The 22,942-nt window shown below is 34.2% G+C and overlaps 1 protein-coding gene across 2 annotated transcripts; it reads right to left on the bottom strand.

The window, feature by feature from the left end:
- Positions 1 to 741: 741 nt before the first annotated feature.
- Positions 742 to 22,455, bottom strand: LOC108694744 (BAG domain-containing protein Samui-like). Of its 2 annotated transcripts, none has more exons than XM_018204397.1 (3): positions 22,111 to 22,455; positions 3,121 to 4,638; positions 742 to 2,920 (listed from the first exon to the last, which is right to left on the bottom strand). In XM_018204397.1, exons 1-3 carry the CDS (start codon positions 22,288 to 22,290, stop codon positions 2,474 to 2,476), a joined length of 2,145 nt encoding a protein of 714 aa, XP_018059886.1. In that variant the 5' UTR covers positions 22,291 to 22,455; the 3' UTR covers positions 742 to 2,473. The 2 variants fall into 2 exon arrangements, with proteins under 2 accessions (XP_018059886.1, XP_018059887.1); XM_018204398.1 differs by lacking the exon at positions 22,111 to 22,455 and adding an exon at positions 10,561 to 11,242.
- Between the last annotated feature and the right edge of the window lie 487 nt (positions 22,456 to 22,942).

Raw genomic sequence — 22,942 nt, 5'->3', positions numbered from 1 at the left:
CGATAGAAATTTTAAGTTCTTGTTAAAATGTGTTGAATTTTTATTATGTTATTTGAATATTATATTGTTGAATATTTTAGTGTTGATATTTAATACTTCTCAGTACCCAAATAATACAATTTATGAGTAAGTGAACAGATAATATAAAGATAAGGTGTTTTTAAATGTAAAGATAAATAAATAAAATATATGTTATCATATTATAAATGTTTTATAAATGTATTAATTTTACTTAAAAAAAATATGCTTCCACGATTTGTTTACAAATTACGTCAGTGTATAATTTTTGTGTTAATTATTTATATAATATTTGTATTACTTTTTAACATATTCCATCTTGCGTAAAAATTAACACATAAGTTTGAGTGGACGATTTGAGAAACGTGTGTTCAATTTAACACAAATTTTTCAAATCTATTTAAAAATAAAATAGATGTACCATGGTATATTTAAAATTTGATGGAAGATAAAAATTTAGTATAAACTAGTGCAGTAGTAAAAAAATAAGCTTCTTATTTCAGTTTATCTTAGGCCAGTTATGAATTTTAGAACATCTCTTTCTCATTTACATTAAAAAGAGAAAACAACAGATGATTAAAATTTCTTTTTCTTTTTAAATTGAGTATAGTATTGATCAAAGTGCGCAAAGAAAGAATTTTGCGTTTGGTTAGAATTGCAAAAAAAAAGAAATTAATTGGGTTGATGTATCTTGAGACAATAAATCAATGAACACAAGTAGCATTTTTTAAAATTTTTTGTTTAAATATCTGTATTTTTAGTTTAGAGACAGATTCCAATTTTGATTTTATAATCTATCTTATATTATACGGAATCCTCCTGAATGCAGAAATTTTACAAAAAATATGTTTTAACCAGAGTTACGTACAAAAAATATTTGGCTGGTTTTTAGAAAATAAATCGCGTAATCTGTATATACAACATTCACTTATGAGGCAAAATCTGTACTTTGGCAACTTTTAAATGTCTGTTAAAAGAGGATTCTAATTTGCACTAAATTATACACGCATAAATTAATTTACGTCGCGGAACACATCCCAATGATAAATCTAGGAAGGTAGGAAGAAACGAGGGACGGCATCGGTATTCTCGACGAATATTCATGATTCTAAAGTTTGTATGTGCACATGCTTCTTACACACATCCGTGCCACTTTCTGTCGGCAGATGTGCGCGCGATACGCAGAAAATTATTAGCGTCAACAACAAACATACTTGCGAACACGAAATCATCTCTCGGGCAGGCATACAATAAATTAGAAATCAATGTTAACTCGTCATCACTGCCGTCACGTGCACGCTCTACGTGATGCTGTACCGAGTATAACGTCGTTATAAACCTTCCAAACAGATCAATTTTCCTGTATTGTGTCGTAAAGAGCCAAAATTTAAAAAAACCGAAATTTTGACTCGAATCCAATCAACAAATCGTGCAAACTTTACAAAAGATTTTTATATTCGTATATTATTTTATAAAATACAAATATAATCTTTTTCTGCGATCACAACTAAAAAAAATTACGTATTTTCTTTACGTATAATCAGTAATTTGCTTGATGAATAATTTCTGCGGCACGATTTACGTGGCAAATTGGTCTGCTCGACAAGTGAATATATAACGAAACTACATCTGGCCTTTTATAGGATGTCTTTGAAGTTACGCGCCCGGACTCGTAACGAGACTTGAATCTTATCCCCGCGATTTCGAATCCATTTCACACAAGTCAGATGCAGTTTCTATTTATCTCACAATCATCCACGAGCTCGCAAATTATAAATAAATTAGAAGAAAGGATTATATATTATCGACGGATGAGGATTATATATTATCGACAGAGAGAAAAATTCGTCCGCTGCGCGTATTCCTACAAAGATTCTTTCTTAGAAAAGATTCTTTCTTTGAAAAAATATAATGGAATACGCGGATGTGCTTAAGAGCTTCAAATCGAAGGCCGAGAAAGTCAACGAACTTATGGGTGGTACCGTTTCGGTTCGCTCGTGATTATTCTATAAAAAAGGAAGGCTTCGTCCTAAGGCAATGACGAGTGACTGAAGGATTCGTTGCTCAAACGCGATTAGCTTGATTCTAATTCGGAAACTCAGAAAAAGTAAGAAAAGACAGCAGTCTTCAGCGTCTTAATACAAATCAAACCATTTCGCGATTTCTACGACAATTCGATGTCCTTCAAAACTTCTTCATTTTTATCCTTTCCATCACTCGGCGTTCCATTGTGATTCAAGGAACTTCATTTTTAGTCGATCCTCGTTCCTTTATGACCCACGAAACTCTCTCTCTCTCTCTCTCTCTCTCTCTCTCTCTCTCTCTCTCACACACACACACACACACACACACACACACACACACACACACACACACTCATCCGCCAACTCTGGTCGAGTCGTGTCCACGTTAGGATTCACGTTCGACTATACGACACTTCCTCAACGTTCTGTTTTTACTTCGCGCTCTCCGTTGGTGGTGGTGGCAGCGGGATTGCTTGCTCGGATACCGGTTGCTGTTGCTGCTCCTTCTTTTTGGTCTTCTTTGCCTTCTTTTGCAGTCTCGGCGATTCTGTTGAACTCCGCTGGCCGTCATTCATTTCCGTTTTTCCCTCTATCATTTCCTTCGTCTGCTGCTTTAATGTCTCGTGTTTATTTTCTATTGTTTGTAACGCGTCTTTTTGTTGTTTTTCATCTTTTCCATCACTTGGTTTGGACTCCTTGCTTGTTTCGACCGCGCATTTTGTTGATTCGTCTGTCAATGCGACAGGCTGTTCTGCGACAGGCATAACTGGATTCTCTGTTTTCTGTTCGGTAATCTGCTGTCCGGTAGGAATAATGTTTTGATTTGCTGATTCGACAGCTGTTGCCGCACTTTCACTTTCTGAGGATTCTACTTTCGTCTGCAAAACCGAAATAAAATGCCAAAAAATAAGATAATTCGTATAAATATTGCGATCGTAAAAGTAAAATAATTTGTCCTAAACAAAAAAAGATAAATAAAATATAATTTAGAGAATAAAACAAATTGTTAAACTAAAATTTTCTGTACAGTTGACAAATATCCTGCATTTTAACTGTCACTTCACTCGCGATTTCTCACCTTCGTTGGCGACGACGGCACCGGTGGAAGCGGTATCGGCTCGTTACTAAGCTTCTCTTGCTTCGTGTCTACCTCCATCGGCTCAGAAATGTGTGAGATTTCTTTTCCCTGCTGATCTTTCTCAGAATACTCCTGAGCCATTTTATGCACGGTGGGTTGTTGCTCCTGTTGATTGACAATTGGTGTTTTTGTTTCCAGCAAGCTAATGGTATCCTGAATGCTCTTAATGGCGTTCTTACGTGCCTGCCGCACGTTCTCCCGACCTTCCGTCTCTATATCATCCAGCTTGATTAATTCACGCGTCAACATCTCGTCCAAGTACATATACTCCTTGTCCTGCCGAGAATCACCAACGTAACGTTGCACCTGCTCGGCCAGATCATCCACATCTTTTTGTACCTGGGCGACTCTCTCCAGAGGATCCTTTGGCACCGGAGGCTTTGGTTTTGAAGTTTCTTGTTGTTGCTGTTGTTGTTCCTGATGAGGTTGAGGTTGAGATTGCTGAGTCTGCTGTTGCTCATAATAATGCTGAGGTTGCTGCTGCTGTTGCTGCTGTTGAGGCTGTTGCGGGTGGTGATACTGAGGTTGTTGCTGATGTTGAGGTTGTTGATAATAGTATTGCGGTTGCTGATGTTGTGACTGAAATTGCCGCCGCATTGGCTGTTCAAAACTTGACGGCTTATAAAACGCATCCTGGAAATGCGACGGTGGCCACTGCTGTCGACTGAAGCGTTCGTTAAAGTGCGAGGGTCTGTGAAAATGATGCGCTGGCGGTGACGATCTGTCGAAATGGTGAGACGGCGGTGACGATTGTCGCTGTTGAAAGGTGGACGGCGGCGCGTCGTCTGTCGCGACCTTTGGCATCACCGGCACGTCGCGACCCTCCACGAAGATGGGGATATGTCGGACATTGCTAGCTGGTTTACTAGGCGACTGCGCACGTTGCTGATTGTGCTGCGGTGTGATATCTACTCGGGACACGAATTTCTGACCTTGACCAGGTTGCGGTGGTAGTTGTTGTTCTTGACCTGGCTGTTGCGACTGTTGCTGTTGCCAGCTTTCCGTCGGTGGTGCTGACATCGAGCGCTGACCGCGCTCATCCTTCTCCGGACTTGTCTCCATATCGCGGCGTCGCTGTTGCTGGCCTATGTCCACTGTATTACGTAGACCGTACTGCGGTATCGCGGACGATGACGTCGAATCGTGCTCGCCACCGCCGCCGCTGTGCGAGCTGACGGCACTCGCACCACTCGCGGCACTGCTACCACTTGCTTGACTACGCGCGTCCTCGTCCTGATGCTGTTGACCTTGTTGCTGCTGGTCGTCGTTGTTACTACCACCGGAACCGCGGCGTCGGCGGCGACGGTCACGCAGCAGGGAACCGCTGAACGGCCAAGGCGGACCGCGCAGGTGCTCAGCGAACTCGGGGTGGCGCGCCGCAAGGTCGTCCAGGTGCGCGCGGATGCCGTCGCTGCGCGGACGCTCGAAAACGTCGGCGTGGTCGTCGAATGGGAACCCCTACGGACACAGATAAAAATTTGATGAAACCAATGTTCAATTGATGTTGTTGAAATGAGGAATTACTCATACATCAACAACTAGAATCTTGATCGCATTGTTACCTAAAACCGGCTTGACAGGTGTTTGATATGCAGGAGATGAAAAACTTAAAGTTAAAAAACAATTTATGCAATATTGAATATCTTTCTTTTCGTGACGAACGAATATTTAAATACAAGGTAAATGTTCAAGAAAACATTTAATCTGGAAGGAAGACTTTCGTTTACTCATCATTACTATCTAAGATTATAAAAGAAAAAAACACAGAAGATTCTTCATCAATTATATTTGAATAAAAATATTTTTCAATAAATTGCAATATTTGCAATCATAATGACAATATTGTAATGATAATGACAATATCTGCAATTGATAGAATAGATCTATATATCAAAAATTATTTTCTTGTTTCGAGAAATTAAATCATGTTTATTTGTATTTGTATTTGTATCTTTTTGATTTGACAGTTTATCATAGCTGTAAATACAGCTCATTTTGATTATACATAATTCATTTCTAAATATGATTATCAACTAACGAAATAAAAAGAGAATTTTCAGAATATTTCAGCAAATCATGATGCACTGTTATTGGCTAAAATAGGACCAGTCAACCGTTAAGCCGTAATCGAATCGGCCAATTACAGTAGAAATGTAAGACAATAACTTTTGTCTCTAATCTTCAAAGGCAGATAATAGGAGTAACAAAATTCGGTGTATTCCCTAATTTATGCCAGGTTCATATTTCCTAATAAATTAAGGGCAACTTAAATTCCGATTAATTTATGAAGTAATATTATAGCAATATATTTTGCTAATGTAGGTAGAATAATTAATTGTTTATTGTTTAATATATAGACAGAAAGATTAAATGAAGTACGATTAATTATATAGGATAGTCCATAAATGTTCTGAAAGGGATAATTTCTCAGATTTATTTAAAGTCCGATTGCATCAAGTTAGTTTGATTTTAAGCGAAGAAGCTTAACATTATGTCTTTATTTTTTTAAAGCCAATAGAGAATTAGAAAAGGAGAGACTTAAAATTAAAGTAACGTTGGTAACATTTGGGCCTAAGACAAAAAAAAATTTCGAAAACCATTCGAGTCATTTCGAAATTTTGTGTTTTCGAGTGGTTTTCGAATTTTTAGAAAAAAAATGAAATTTTTCCTTCAACTTTGGTACCCTATATTTTTGAAACTGAACCATTTCAAACACATATAAAATTTTTATAATGAATTATAATGTAATCTATATAATGTATAAAGAAATCTCCTCCTTAAAATTTTTTAGAATACTTAAGAATCACCCTGTATAGCTAGAAATTTTGCAATAATTATTAGTTGAGTTGATTGTTGACCAATTGAAGTATTTCTTCCGAGAGGATAACCCACTAGCTGAAATATTGTCCTACAGATTATATGATTGTATTTGCTTTCATACGGTTTCATCTGATGAAAAATAATTTTCTTCACTATATATGAAGTTATTTAGTAAAATAAACAATTGTATCTGATATTATACAATTATTCCTTATAGTTGCATGTAATTATTGAATTATACATAGGAGTTTCATATGAATTTTATAATGATTTCAGGAACTCTATCCCCGATTACATTAAGTAGTTATTCCTTCGATTTCTTCGAAATCACCCTAACGGCAACAGCTGTGCGTGACATTCAGTCTCGACTTCGATCCAAACGCGAGCAAGGGCGCTGAAGGGGAAATTCGCGTAATCGGGTACGAGGTGACGAATCCTCCTTCTCTTCTCTCTTTCCTTCTCCTTCTCTTCCTGCGACGAATCGAGGTCGCTTCGTCGTCCCACTTAATGCGACCGGCGGATATACGTTGTAAGAAAACCATACACGGGACGCACGAGAGAAAGAAAGAGAAAATGAGAGAAAAATGGCAGTAGAAGGGACAGTATAGAAAGAGAGAGAGAGAGAGAGAGAGAGAGAGAGAGAGAGAGAGGGAGAGAGAGAGGGGGAGAGAGAGAGAGAGAGAGAGAATCGGAAGAACTTCTTACATACATACGCGCACCTAACAATCAGATTTTCCTATTTTCGGCCTGGCTGGCCATGGCCAACACGCCACTGCATTAAATTTTCGCCTGTCAACCGCGAAAATGACCCGCAACAGGATAACATCGCGTTCGGATATTTAAATTATTTTTTAAATACTAAATTTAGAGGGCCTTCAATCCAAATGTCCATTTTTGACGCACTTAATCCTGCATCGCTTGCTATTACCGCAGATGACTGAATGTCGAGACGCCTTGGCTGTCTCTTTCAATCGAATTTATTTTAACGCGCACTAAAAAACGGTTTTGTTGAACATTTAGCTAGATATAGATAGACAAATAGATAAAAAAAATTTTGTTTGGCTCAAAATATACATTATGTGAGACTTTCAAAGTACAAGGAAAAAATTAAAGTTTTGAACTAAAATATCTAAAAATTTAGCTAGACCTAAAAGTTATCATAAATCATTGCCATAAATTCCTCAGCCTAAAATTCTATAATTTTCCTTTGAATTCCAGACAAAATTTCATAATTTTCTCTTTCAATAATATTATAAATTTTTTTTGTTCTGATTTGGAAACTGTCAAATATTTTGTTGAGAGATAATTTAACATAGCAATAACATAATAAACATAATAAATTACTATATGCTATTAATATTGCTAACATTACTTATATTTAATTGTTAAGTAAGTACAAATATTCCAAAATTGCGCAGATACGCATATTAAACTTTTAAACATTTAAAGCCAAGAATTTTTATTTTTCAGAAAATTTTGCAAAATTTCCTGACTTTTCTTGATTGCCCTGATTTTCAGTTTTGTATAATAATAACCCTAATAATTTGTTTAAACCATCAAAATAATTATATATAAATCACAAACAGGTTGCTAGAATATTAAAACTTCTTGTAGTATTGTTCTTTAGTAAATATTTGAGCGTTCTACATAATTATTTTGATGATCCAACAAAATTATTTTCAAATTTATATAGCTAAATTTTTAGATACTTCAGTAAAATTATTCTGTGCAATTTTGAAGAAGGGAAATTTGTTTTCTCATCTTCCTTCTCCTATCCTTCGTTTTTACAGGTTTCTTTTATTTCCACCGGGTGATATCATACGGGGGAAACGATCGCTCGGTCTCGTTTCTTTTCGGTTCTCGGTCTCCGTCTTCGTTGGAGCACGCGCAAATACGCCCACGCGTGCACGCGAATCATCCATCGCGTTCCAGAACGCTGAGAGAGAAACGTCATTGGAACGTATAAGAAAGAATCAATCATATGAGGTAATTCCTCTTTCCATCTCTCTCTTTCGCTGCACGTATCGATCTCGCGATCTCGCCTAATCATATGGCCGATATTGAGCGTAGGAAGGTATCTGATAACGTGACCGGTATGACGTCACGCCGCACCTTTTGACGTCGTACCGTTAAGCCCGTATCAGACTATGCATCGGAGACCGAGATTTGCGAACTGGAAATTAAGGACGGCAAGTTGAAGATTGTATGAAAGAAACAATTTTGTTAAAATATTTGATAATTAAGATAGATATGAAAATAATTTTGTTTGAACCAAAATAATTACGTAGAACATTCAAGTTATATTAAAAAGAATTTCTAAATTTTAATACGTATTTCTTTGAATACTGCTAGTAAATAAGTAAATTTACTTATAATAAATATTTACTCAATAAAAAATAATAATTGAATCAAATTAATAATTTTTATACTAAATAAATATATGTTCACATTTAGTAAATATATTTACTTAGAACTATTCAATAAAAATATTTATTAAAATTTAATTTTTTTCAAAATAAAATATTAAGACTATTTTTGCAATATTGTCTGAACGTTTAAGTGTTCTATAAATTTATTTTGATGATTCAGCAAAATTATTTTCAGATCTGTAATCTGTATCTGACTAAATTTTTCAATACTTCAGCGTTTTTTTCGTGTAGGATTCGACCATTCAAGACATAGCGAGCTAAAATTATATCCGATTGGTCGAATTCTAATTACCAATTCGCGATCCTTAATGTCCAATTCGCTACCCTTAATCTCCAATGAATGATCTGATATGGGCTTTACTAGTATCGACCACGATAATACCAACGGTCTTTCGAGACATCTAAATAGGTTTCGTGACATCATGACTGTTGCGTTTGGCGATCATTTACGATAATTCGATGATATATTGATATGAATGTTTTTTTTTCATGTTTGTTCCGAGAATTCGTATATCATAAATCATTTTATATCATCGAAATCAATTAACGATTCAGATAAACTTCTTTTGCGACCATTACAATAATGGAACTCGAAACTTCTTGACGAATATCGTGATGCGACGATAATATCTCAATTTTTGTATTTTCTCTCTCTTTTTTTCGCGAACGACGCATTCCGTCGCGACGCGTTCGAATGCGACGCGAAAAATACGGCGCGAATGCTATTTCTGATTTCCACGCGATCTCGAAATGCGGAATGTGAGGAGCAGCGGCGGATGGAGAGGGAGAGGAAGGGCTATATCGGCAGTGAGGAGAACGTGCGGAACGTATGGAAATATCTCATGTGCGTCGATGATTCCATTAAGATCTGGATCGTGTCTTCTTGGAAGCGTGGAACCAGACGGACCATCATGCGCCTATCACCTCATACAGCACAGAATTTACAGCAATGACTGCAAAATCTCTACATATAGTTGCTGCAACTTTTGTGCAACTTTGTGCTGTAGGGGATTTGCAATTTTTAAGATCAAGGACCGAAGCATAGACTTTTGCATAAAGCATAGAATATAAGAAAATCAATCAATCAAAGTTTTTATTTCGTGAAAAAGAAAAAATGAAGGAATTTGTTTGATTCATTTTCTTATATTTCGTGCGCTAGATAAGACTGTTTTAACCCTAATAAGTTTTCTACAATAAGCCATTATTTAAGCTTTAAGTCATAAGAAATTGATCGATCACAGTCAAACATGAAAAGAATATTGATAACTGGTCGATTTTTTAAGATTTAAAGATTAAAAAGGTAATGGTTTACTGCAGAAAGCCCATTAGAATCAGTTGTTCCACCTTCGCATGAACTATGTGATAATTTCTAATGGGCAAAAGAAAGAGCAAGAGAGAGAGAGAACAAGAGAGGGAGAAAGAGAGAGTAAATTAAAATTTCTCAAAAAATAGAACAGCCTAAGCTCGCATCAGACTATAGATTGACGGTTACGATTGGCAGTTGCTCGATTCTATTTCAGCCAATCACGATGAATTCGTTGCATCGTGATTGGCTAAAATAGGACCGGGTAATTATCAATCGTCAATTTGTGATCAAACTAGAGATTGAACTGAAATAACTAATTACTAATTACTTTAATTAATTACAAGAAAAAACCAATCTCTTTCGTGAACTTTACTTTGATTGCTTATATTTCAATTCAATCTCAATCTCTAGTTTAATTACGACTTCAGACTAATATTTCATTTGTTGTGTAACACATTTTTTAAACATATTGATTGGTTATAGGATAGAAAATTTCCAGAGAACTTTTCTGTAGCCAATCAACATTGAGATACTTATTGTATAAATGACATATTAGCCTTAAGCGGTGAAGGAATCAGCAACAGTGCATAATAATTCATAACGCGCAACATTCGTTCACAAAAACATCGATCCGAGATGTACTCGTTTACAAACGGAGTATTCCTAATAAGAAAGAATCTGAATTTCAAACTTCGAGAAGCTCGTGGAGCAACCGAACTTTCTCGGAGTGCGGAACTGCGCGTAGAGAAGTCCTATATTTCGCGAGAAAAAAAATAACACCAAAAAAAAGGAAAAGAAAAAAACAGAGAGGTGGACGTCACTTACGGGGAACGAGCAGCGGTCCAGATCGATCTCTCGTCCCAATTTGGATGCTGCGTCCACGATGACAGGCGAGTCCATTTTCTGGACCCGTTCGAGCCCGCGCGTCCGTTTTTGGATACTCGACACGCACTCTCTCTCGCTTGCACCAGCAAGTAATTTCTTTCCTTCCTTCTTTCTTTTTCCTCTTTCTTTCTCTCTTTCCTTTTCCGGAATATATCACGCACAAAATTTTTTTTTAGCTCTCGAAAGCGCAAAGACGCCGAGAAAAGATTTGCCGCGAGATTTTTCTCGAAATCTCCACTTTCTTGCGTTCTCTCTCTCTCTCTCTCTCTCTCTCTCTCTCTCTCTCTCTCTCTTTCTCTCTCTCTCGCTCTCTCTCGTTCGCTCTCACACTCGCTCCCAATATATATCTCTCTCACTTCGCTCGCTCGCTCGCAATAGCTGACACTCACACGTCGTGCTTCTCTCTTGGCTTTTCCTCGTCTCCTCCACTGCCTCCACCGCGATTATATAAGCGACATTCGCTATATACTCAGGATACGTCTCTTTCTCACTTGCCTCGTCGGCTGTACTTTTTCAAGGCCGTTTTCCTCGAGTAGTGCAAAAGAGATAAAAAAAAAAAAGAAAAAACGTGTGCACGTGCGTTTCACTGTGATCGCGCGCGTAATCCACTACAAATGCGGTTGACAACGAGACTGACAGCGCGCGGGCCGCGGGAGCACTTAAATGCGCGGTTACGTGTGGGTTGTGCGCGACCACGTGATCACTAGCGGCGGCGATGACGAGCGCAGGCGGAGGCGGCCGACGACGACCGAGCGAGCGCGAGAATTCGCTAGAAACTTCTCTGCGCCTAACTTCGACGCTTCTCGCACGATCGAGAAAATGCGGAGCGACGCGGAAGCGCTGAACGTTACGTCACATTGGATTATCTCATTCCGTTCTGTTCGATTTGCTTTCAAAACATTGGAAGAGAAATTATTATAGTATCACTTCCTTTCTCGTGCAAATTGAGGTAAAGAAAAGATACTTCAAATCTAAAAATAGAAACAAAAGAAGATGGAAATACGAGACGACGACGACTCCATTCGTTTCGGTCGCTCTTTGTATGACTCTATTCCTCTTCTCACCGAAGCGTGAAGTTTGTAGGTTATAACGCATTTGAAATTGTAAATTAGGGACTGGAATTCAACCAATCAGAATGAAAATTAGTATTAAAATTAAAATTGTCTAATTGCTTGAACTCCAACCTTCAATATGTGTAGTCTGATATGCTTGCACAATCGCTCGTTTGCTACTACAATGGCATAATACAAAAATTTTTCGTTGCTTGCAGACACAGAACGAAAACTTAAAAAAAGACAACGCACTTCTTTAAAAGAACATACTTTAGTTCCTCTACAATCTTTTATCCCAAAATTACATTTTATAATTAATATCACAAAATTATAATAATTCGAAATATTAAAATTCATTTTCTGAAAAACTTGGTTTTTTTTTAGTTGTGTGACTAATGAACGAATATTTTGAATTTTTATCTGAAGTGTACAAAAGTGCACACGAATAACGTGCTAAGAATCGGACGGATGGATGAGGAACGAATGCGTTTCGATCAACTGAGAGAGAAGAAGAGAGATATGTGACCTATATTTTTAGGCATGAGCGGAAGAACTCGCACTGGGTTGCATGCCTGACTGATCGCGAAAAGCATGGCGCTCGGAGGGGTAACTTATGCCTAAAACTTCTCCTTATAGAAACTAATAATTTATAAGCAAACTTACTTGTAAATGACAAATAAGATCATTAATATTTTTATGATATTATATTACGACTCTATGTTATTGAAATCTCACTGCAAGAAAGTGAAAATACAATACAACCTTTATCTTTCGAAAAAGAGTGACAATTTTTATTCTTTTTAGAGAATTTTCACTTCGAAAGGAGTTAAATCTCTTTTTTTGGAGTGAGATTTTACTGTTTTTAAAGTGAAAATTTACTCTAAAAAGAGTGAAAATTGCCACTCTTTTTAAAGAAATGAAATATTTTCATTTTTTTTTAAGAGTGATTGTATTTTCACTCTCTTGAAGTGAGATTTCACCGCAAGAGTGTATCTATATAAATTGAGTACTCCGTTGAGTGCATTCCGGAAAGAAACAGACGTTCGATTAGGAAAGAAAACATATGAAAAGAATAAATAGCAATGAGTGAATCACGAAGCTATGTACGCGGGATAACGAGTTCGGCGAAAATTACCGGCCGAGACGTCGATGTTCGTCACGTAACTCTAAATGGGGCTTGTATATGCACATACATGTATGGCAAGTTATCCGCGAATGAGTGTGACATAACAGACGCAATAACATAATGATAAATGTCGTTTTGTACGAGCGCACGAACGTGAATCGCGCGAGTCTCGATCGCTTGTGGGATCATCGATAATGACGATCGATGATCTACGGTGATCGATAGCGATGTCAGGAGCACAGGAGGTGTGAGGAGGTCGACATGAATCCGACAGCGAGCCGGCGAAAGGCTCATTCATACAATGGTAGAGGGAGGAGAAGAAAAAGAGAAGGGGAAAGAGAGAAGTGGAGAGGGGTATGCATCACGGTGTGCAGTGTGAAATTCGCTTAATCCATTAATGAACGAATCCAACAGCACCGAATGGGAATTATCATAAATTTCGCAAAACTATAACTCTTTTCAAAAGAGAGTTATTTTCGAGGAAGTCTTTTGTTTTTCCTTTTATTTTTCAAAAACGCATCGAATGAATGCGAGGAGTTTGGTTTTGAAATTGTGAATATAATAATAATAATAATAATAATAATAATAATAATAATAATAATAATAATTCAATAATGACTTTATTGAATGCAACGGTTTATAATTAATTGAAATCAACTCGTATAATGCATGACCAAAAAACAGACAAAAAAACATACATAAGTTGCTAAGGACTGATTTGATGTCCAATTTAAAATTTATGTTGATCGAGATTTTCGTTTAAAATCAAAGAAGTCAATCAGACGAATGACAATAGTACACTTTTTGCGTTACGCAATTCATGTTGTGCAACACGTTGCAAAGTTTAATACGTTAAATATATAAATAACGCTAACCGTGTGTACGATATCACTGCCAACATACGAGCTTAAGTGGATTCGAGATTGCGACGATCACGCACTTCGTCGCAGGTCGCGAGATAACGAGAATCATACACATCTTACGACTGTTTCAAAATCAATTTCCTCGAAAGTAGAGAGAAAACAAAAGAGAAACCGAATAAAACAATAAACGCTTTTACATGGAAGAAATACGATGCTGTATTCACAACATCAGCCGTCAGCAGTCTAAAATAATCTTGTTAATTTAATAATTATTAATAAAACAAATGCGCCGTGCACTAAAAATGTTTATTAAATTTTAATAAATTTCTTTCTTAAATGTATTTATTAACTAAATATTTACTTAATTTAAATATTTACTAAATAAATATTTAAATCAAAAATTAAATCAAAAAAATAAAAAAATTATATTTAAATCAAATTAATGTTTCTTAGATCAAATAAATTAATGTTTCTTGTACCAAATAAAGAAATGTTTACATTTGTTAAATATTTGGTTAATATTATTCAAACAAATGTTCATTAAAATTTCGTAATTTTTTTCAGTGTGCTCTTGTTTTAATTAAATATTATTTGTTTGTTTCATTAACATTATTATTAAAACAAGATTATTTTCAATTAGACTACTATTGGACTAACACTATTAATATCTCATTCTTTCTTATGTAATTACATTTCAATTTCTCTTATGAAGAAATATCTTCCTAATCTCTCCCACTATTCTGCTATACACTTTTTTATCATCAATAACGAATTATGCTGCATGTAACCCAGATAGCACAGAATATTTATGATAAATATTTATTATTATTCATTTTTTGAAATGTTATATAAACATTTTATACATGTTTTATATAAAGCTTTATTCGAAATATTTATTAAAAGATATAGATTAAATATTTAATGTAATATTTATGAATAAATATTTATGAATAAATGTAAATAAATATTTCTGGTAATTATTTATTTGAATTATAATAATCTTATTAAGTATTTCCATAGCATTTATATACTATAAGATTTATAATAAATTCATAATATTTATAATAAATGTTTATGATCTGAGGTCACAAAAATATTTACAAAATATTTAAAATAAGCCTTATAAATATTTATAAATATTTTATAAATATTTTATAAATATTTTGTGCTGTCTGGGAAAGTGGGTTATCGAACATTAATGTCTCAAATATCTCTGTTGCTTGAAACGTTAGAACCGCCAATGATGTCAATTTATGCGTCACTAATTATTTTTATTTTTTAAAATTAAATATGCAGTACAGAAAAGATGTTGAAAAGATGTGAATATAATAAAAATAATTTTAACATAAATATTAAGATAATATTAAGATAAATCTTCATTTAATTTGCATTTTTCTAATCGAAAATAAGGATAGGAAATAATTACTTTCGATTTATAGCGAGATGCCATCGGTGATCTCCCCATTAAAATACACAAGAACTTGACAATGCAGAATTCTCAAGGACGTATAGTTCATACCCATTTGTCCTAAAGAACTTTCGCATATCTTCAAGAATAGAAGTACTTCAAGTATGAACGTTAAATGACGCCATTGTAAGAGTTTTGCTTTCTTTTGAGCCGAGATAAAGAATAATTTATAAGGTATAATTTTATGCTGACACTCCACATTCGTTTTTATATAAGTCACATGGTCAAAGTTGATGAATATCAAGTGTCAATTTTCACATGACCTGTTCAACGTTAAAAATGAGCATTAGCATGAAAAGGTACCTTAAAAGAGAGATGACTGTGGGAAAAAAATCATCTGGAAATACACACACACACACACACACACACACATACACACACACACACGCGCGCGCGCGCACACATGTACCACAACAATTTGCTTTATGTAACGAGACACGCTTTTCTCTTCTCTTTTATTGGCCCATCTCTATACATAACCGAATCACCTGTTCCGCATTGTCAATACGCCAATTAATATGCCTCGCGGCAGAACACAACGCACGCATTATCGTTTTCCGGAACATTATCAGTCGATATCTGTCGATCAAATGGACGGATTTCTTGCGAATTTCTTTTTCGCGACTGTTTTATAACAAAGTTATCTTAGACTTTCCGTTGCAAGTTGTACTTTTCAATTTTAATTTCAATTTTAATAACAATAATGAGAGCATAGACATAAAGTGACACAGTGTTTAACACAATGTTTCTAATGATGCAATACGACTCATATATATACCCCAGACAAAATGCAATATTTATAAAGTATTTACAAAATATTTATAAATATTTGTAAGGCTTATTTTAAATATTTTGTAAATATTTTTATAGTCTCAAATTGAGACTATAAAAGATCATATATAGATCATAAATTTATTATAAGTATTATGAAATATTTATTATAAATTTTGTAGTAAATGCTATGGAAATACTTAATAAGACATTATAATTCCAATAAAAAATACTTACTAGAATTTTATTTGCTTTTATCATAAATATTACATCAAACATTTAGTCTATTTTTTAATAATATTTCAAATAATGTTTTATGTATAATATGTATAAAATAATAATGTTTTATGTATAATATGTATAAAATATTTCAAAAAAAGAATAATAATAAATATTTATCATAAATATTCTATGCTGTCTGAGACACTACACACGATATAAGAAAATAAATCCCAAGAATGCACAGTCATCTTGAATATGGCGACTGCTCTTTGATCAATCGAAATGTTGTCCCAAATTGTAAAAAGGAATCTGATTGTTACTATGTGCATTCCACTAATTTTAGGATAAGCATTTGATTGTTCTGATTTAGTCTGCCGACATTATGCCCAATGGATGAATACTTTACATTCTTTTACCATGTATGTATATACAGCCAAAAAGTTGAGTTGAGGCTTATGTGTTAATTACAAGGCTACTCTCTATTTAAAAAAGATAAAAAATTTCAGCCATAAACATTTCAGCCAAAACAACAGCAGTCTTGATTAGACAACAATCAGCTTTACACCCTGTGGAAAAATTTCGCTGAAATTATTTCACGTTTTCAGCAAAATTTCAGCATTTTAGAAAAATTTCAGTTTAATTTCAATAATTTTTAGCTAAAAAATTTATTTTCAGCAAAATTTTAGAAAAATCTCAGCAAATTTTCAGCAATTTCGTTGAAATGTTTCAAAACATAGAATAATTTCAGCGAAATTTTTTTATCAGGGCATAGTGCTTCTGTGTCTTACACTGTGTATAATTGTGTCTCCTAGTTAGAAAGTTTCCAGTAAGAATCAAACAATGAATAAGAGTGCAGCATGGTTAATGCGTAAATAGTTGTATAAAAACTTTTATTGGTTTAAAATGTCATGATGTCATTCATCTCGAATATTTTCTCTTTGGAGACTTCTCCTCAGGAATCAATTTCAATTTTTCACTTTTAACTTCCAAACTTTTAAGACGTTTGGAAATATAGTATAAATGAACACGCAGGATTGTTATATGTGGGATGTGTAAAACGTATCCAAAAATTAAACGATGAAGCTTGCGGAATTTTCTATCAAAGATATCTCTCATTGTTAAGGGACTCCTAGACTAGACTACAAATACATTCATGCACATACACAGGAGGGTTGGAAATACACTGCTTCCCGAGTAAGCCAAGATCGATAGGGGCCTACCTAGCCCTCGATGTGTGCCGTCGAAACTCGTTTCGGAAGGGTCCAGCTGAACACGCTTCTCCGTCCTATTCACGAACAACGATAAGCGATAAAGACTCTTTCGACTCGCAGGATATTGAAGCTAAGGGGTGTCCAGAAAATATCTACGATCAGTACGCATTTCCGATTGTGGAGTTATTTGGACTACGCAATATTAGAAATTTTTGCCGATGATCGAATTGTTAAAATATCCATCACGAAATATAGAAAGATCTAGGTTTGAATCCTGATTAGAATGACATTTTCGCAATAAATTCTTTACAGTGTTTTAAGATGCATTAGTATCTGTATTATTAAATTGCTTGTCAATTTAATTTGTTACATTATATACTTCACTTCAGTTTAAGATTATATTTCAAGACTGATGAAATGCTCAATCGAATCACAGTTTTGATTGAATTATAGATATAAGATTCACGTAAAAATAGATATTATTAAGCACTAATATTCTCTTCTTCGTTTAAATGTTAGAAATTTCTTTCCTCTTATGCTTAATAGAAGAAGAATCGAACAAGCACCTGATAAATTCGATTCTGATAATCGATAATAATTTTTCTAAAAATAAATAAAGATAAAAACATTTTCAAGTAGAATAGAAGGCTTATAGCTGAAAACTACATGAAAAATCTTACGAGCGATCGTTATTTATTCCTCCTTTTTCTCCTCTGTGTAAAAATTTTGCAATAATAATAAGTTAATAATATAAATAATATAATGAAGATAGCTAATAATTATATTAAATTATATAATAAAAAAGATATGCGGTGATTTATGTATATTATTCTTACAAAAATTTAATACTAGAAAATAGTAATTAATTATTAGGTGTACAACTTTGCTTCCGCCGTTTTCCTATAGATGGCTTTAGCGGTAAGTGGTGGTCGAAATAAATAGATCATAGACGTCATACAATAAACTTGGGCATCTGTCAACATAACCCCATAGAAACATTAGTCGATTTGTGTCTGCATCATAAAGTTATTCTCGATTGAAAATGTCAGTTTACGAGCCAAATTCTCGTCATTTGCGGGAGGTTTTAATTTTTTGCTTCAATATGAAAAAATCTGCGGCTGAGGCTCATCGAATGCTCTCAAATACTTATGGTGAGGCCGCTATTAGTGAAAGAACGTCGTGAGTGGTTTCAACGCTTCAAGAACGGTGATTTTGACGTCCAAGGTCATGCTCTATATTTGGTGGGACCAGCTCGGCGTAGTGTATTATGAACTGTTAAAACCGACTGAACAATCACAGGCGATCGGTATCGAACGCAATTGATGCGTTTGAGCCGAGCATTGAAAGACAAACGGCCGCAATACAACGAGAAACACGATAAAGTGATTTTGCAGCATGACAATGCTCGACCCCATGTTGCGAAAGTGGTCAAGACATACTTGGAAACGTTGAAATGGGAAGTCCTACCCCACCCGCCGTATTCTCCAGACGTTGCTCCCTCTGACTATCACTTGTTTCGATCAATGGCACATGGCCTGGCTGACCAGCACTTCCGGTCTTATGAAGAAGTAAAAAATTGGATCGATTCGTGGATAGCCTCAAAAGATGACCAGTTTTTTCGACGCGGGATTCGTACGCTACCCGAAAGATGGGAGAAAGTAGTGGCCAGCGATGGACAATACTTTGAATCGTAAATGTATAACCAGTTTTTTACAATAAATCCTCGAATTTCGGAAAAAAAAACGGCGGAAGCAAAGTTGTACACCTAATACTTTTTTTTTATAATAAAAAGCAAATTCATTTAATGCTTTTAATATTTAAAATAAGTAATTTTATTAAATTGAATTTCTGTAAAGGTTAATTGTTACATTCAATTAATCATTGATTTATAAGGAATGAATAGATATGTACGATTAAGTTTATAAGTGAGCCAAGTCTCTTCTTGGCATGTACAATAAATTGAAGTAAATAAACAAAAATTCTATTTCCTCCTCACTATTTTTAGTGTGATATTGTACTGGAGAAATTCCGTTCTCTTCTGCTGATAATAAAAAAAGTCTAATAAATAATATCAACAGATCTTTTACGAGCAATCTGATCAGGTAATCTTTTTAGAAATGACGACTAGCAATGGAAATGTCTTCAAGTGACGAGATATCGGAACTCGTCCATCATTGTCAACACGAAGTTAATCTTCGATTGATGCGAATCAATATTTACTTGCGTTTACGATCTCGCATTTACTCGGAGAAAAGTTGTAATTAAACAAGAGACTCGCACGAGTCGTTTTGTTTTTATCGTCGTGCGATCCGAATAGTTTCATGTGTGATCTGAAAATATCGCAATAACAAGAATAAACCGACAAATGGAGAAAAATTGCAAATCGATATCGTAGCGAAACCTTCGTTTAAACGACACAATCGTCGCTTCGAAAAAGAGAATTAGGACGATGCTATAAATATAAAGAAATTCGGCGCAGCATGCGGGGACGTGTTCCGATTTGTTCGTTGCGATTTAAATTTTGCGCGTGATGCTACAGCAATGAAGACGAAGACGTAAATGACGTATCTATTAATAATCGCATTCTCCTTTATCAATATACTGAACTTTATACGTCGATGTTTATCTCACCTTTTTTAAGTCATTAATAAGAATCATAATATTCTTTTTAGACATTTCTTAAGAGTTGTACATTAGATAAAATTTCTTTTATCTATCTATTCTATTATCTATCTTATATCTATTAAAAAGTAAAATATACAAAGTAAAATTTGCCAATGTTAATACAATATTGTTGAAATAATCAATACGCTGAAGTTTACTTATATTCACTTCATAATTTTAATTTATTAATAAAAATATAACCTATACAGCATAGAATTTGCAGCAATATCGCTGCAAAATCTCTGCAATGTTGTTGCAATATTGCTATAGTGTTGCTACAACTTTTGTGCAACTTAGTGCTGTAGGGGAATTCTTTTTAGACAATTATTTTTTAATTATGTTTTACATTAGACAAAATTTCTTTTATGCTGTTAAAAAGTAAAAGGCTTGCCATAATGTTTTCAGACAGCACACAATATTTATTATAGATATTATGAAATATTCATTATAAATCTTGTAGAAAATGTTATGGAAATACATTAATAAAAGACATTATAATTGAAGTAAAAAATACCAGAAATATTTATTTATATTTATCATAAATATTACATTAAATATTTAGTATATTTTTTAATAATATTTCGAATAAAGCTTTATATAAAATGTGTATAAATTATTTATATAGCATTTAAAAAAATTAATAATAATAAATATCATAAATATTCTGTGCTGTCTAAATTATTACAGTATTATTGGAATATTATTGTAATATTATTGCAATATTGCTGGAATAATTTGTATTGTATGGATATATACAGAAGACAAACCTTTAAACTTCGCATGTTGGAATATTTGATGCAAACGCAGGCAAACAGTGCGAAAAGGGAACATTAAACGACGCAAAGATTCCCTTCGATGTGATCGATCGATCGTGAGACGAGGAAGCGGAGGGAGAATAAAGGTCGATGAAAAGGCACGCCGCGGCATTCCGCAGGCATACCGCGGATGCGATCGTGAATTCCGCGCGGGCGAGGAAGAAGGGCGCGACAAATGAATGATACTTACCCAGAAGGACAACCCTAGTGAAAATTTTTCTCCAGTGACAATTTTTCATATAATTTTTCAAAATTTCTATATATAATTTTTCAGAATTTCTATATAATTTTATAACTTTCTCATATTTTTTATACCAATTGGAACATTTCTCAAAAAAATCTACATCTTTTTTCAGAATTTTTCATATATGTTAATTATAAAATATTGTAAGATTTAAAAAATTTTTTGTAATAATTTTTGATGAAATGTTATAAAATCTAAAAAATTTTTAAATATTTTTTTTTAATTATGGGCTGAGAAATAATTTAAAAATAATTTTAAAATAATTTAAAAATATTTCAGAATTCAATTGTATAAAAAATTCTGAAAGAAGATGTAAACTTCCTGAATATTTCTGAGTATTTCTGAAAAATGTTCCAATTCGTATAAAAATTATAAAATTTTCACCAGGGAAGAAAATCAAAATAATGTCATATCGAATCATGATAAAAAAATGACATAATTTCAAATTTACATTATTTTGACTTTCTTGTTCTCCTTGAATTACTCCAACTCCTAAACCTCCAAAGGATATCTATCTAAAAAACGTCTAGAAAACGATTTAAAGACGTTCCAAAATTCAACTCTGTCAACTCGAATATTATTTTCCTTGTTGTTCGCCGAATGCTGAACAAAAAATCAGTTCGCGTTGATTGTACTTTTTGTACTTACTTAATGCCAAATATATTATATCTAATTTTAAATGCAAAAATATTCGGAGGATTTCGAGCAATGCGAACGTAAAAAAATTTGTTAGAGTTTGTCCGAAAAATATAAAAAAATGATAAATTCTAACAAATTCAGACAGTATTACCGAAATTTGACGAAAAGTATCTCATTTTATCTGTAACTGTCCGAATTTGTACATTTCGACAATTTTCGGAGACATTTAGGATGAATTCGGACACATTTTGACTACATTTCGAATAATTTCGAACACATTCAGACAAATTTTTCCACAAAGGAAGTTAGAAGATACTGGAGTTGACACAATCGAGTTTTGGAACGCATCAGAATGTCTCTCGATCGGATAAAGTCTGCTATATGGGTTGGTGGTTGCTGAATAATATATACTCACTCTAGGAAAATGCGGGAAGGGCCGATCGAAGGAGTCAGCTCTGGTAGGCCTATCAGACTCGAAGAATGTGTCGCCTTTGTCCTTGTTGAATCGCTGCTTCATTTCCCGCAACAACTCGTCGCCGGACATGCCGCTCAGTCGGTCCGCAAATCTCGGCGAGTCGGGAAAATAAAATGACATCGTCGAGTTGAATCAGCACTTTTCCGGGCGACGCACTTTTCTGTTAATCTCAAGATAATATGCGAGTGATGTATCAATTATAGAGATTAGGTTTTTCTCGTTTCTTCTTTTCGTATTCTTTCGTGTCGCAAAATCAACACACTTTATTAACTACATTCCCGCGCAAAGGTTCGCGCATTACTGACGATTTGCTGGAGTTGCCGGCTGTGCGACGGCATTTGAAATGGCAATCCCGCATGCGCATGCGCGTCAACGTTGCGCGGCGCACTCATTGTTTCGAAAAGGGCTGTCAAGAAGAACAGTCACATATCATTCCAACGTAGATTATAACTTTAATTTATTCAGTTTAATTTATTCTTTGGTCGGTATTTATCTATAATATTGTTCAATTCTTATATTTAAAACCATTTTAAGATGTCATAATTCATAATCTGGGAAAAAAATGTTTCATATATAATTATCAAGGTTGAATAAGTTAATGTTTTTTTTTAACTGAATAAAGTTAAAGTTAATGGCTTTACAAAAATTAATAAAATTAAATTAAAAGTTGAAGGAATAAAAAATTAATTTAACGTAAGTTAAATCAATATTGAATTAAGTTAAAAAAAAAGTTAATTTTGAAAAAAATTATTTTTTAGATCATAATGTCCTA

Source organism: Atta colombica, unplaced genomic scaffold (genome assembly GCF_001594045.1).
Source record: "Atta colombica isolate Treedump-2 unplaced genomic scaffold, Acol1.0 scaffold123, whole genome shotgun sequence".
NCBI lineage: Eukaryota > Metazoa > Arthropoda > Insecta > Hymenoptera > Formicidae > Atta > Atta colombica.
The sequence above is the reverse complement of the archived record's forward strand: the minus strand, read 5'-3'. Positions and strand labels throughout refer to the sequence as shown.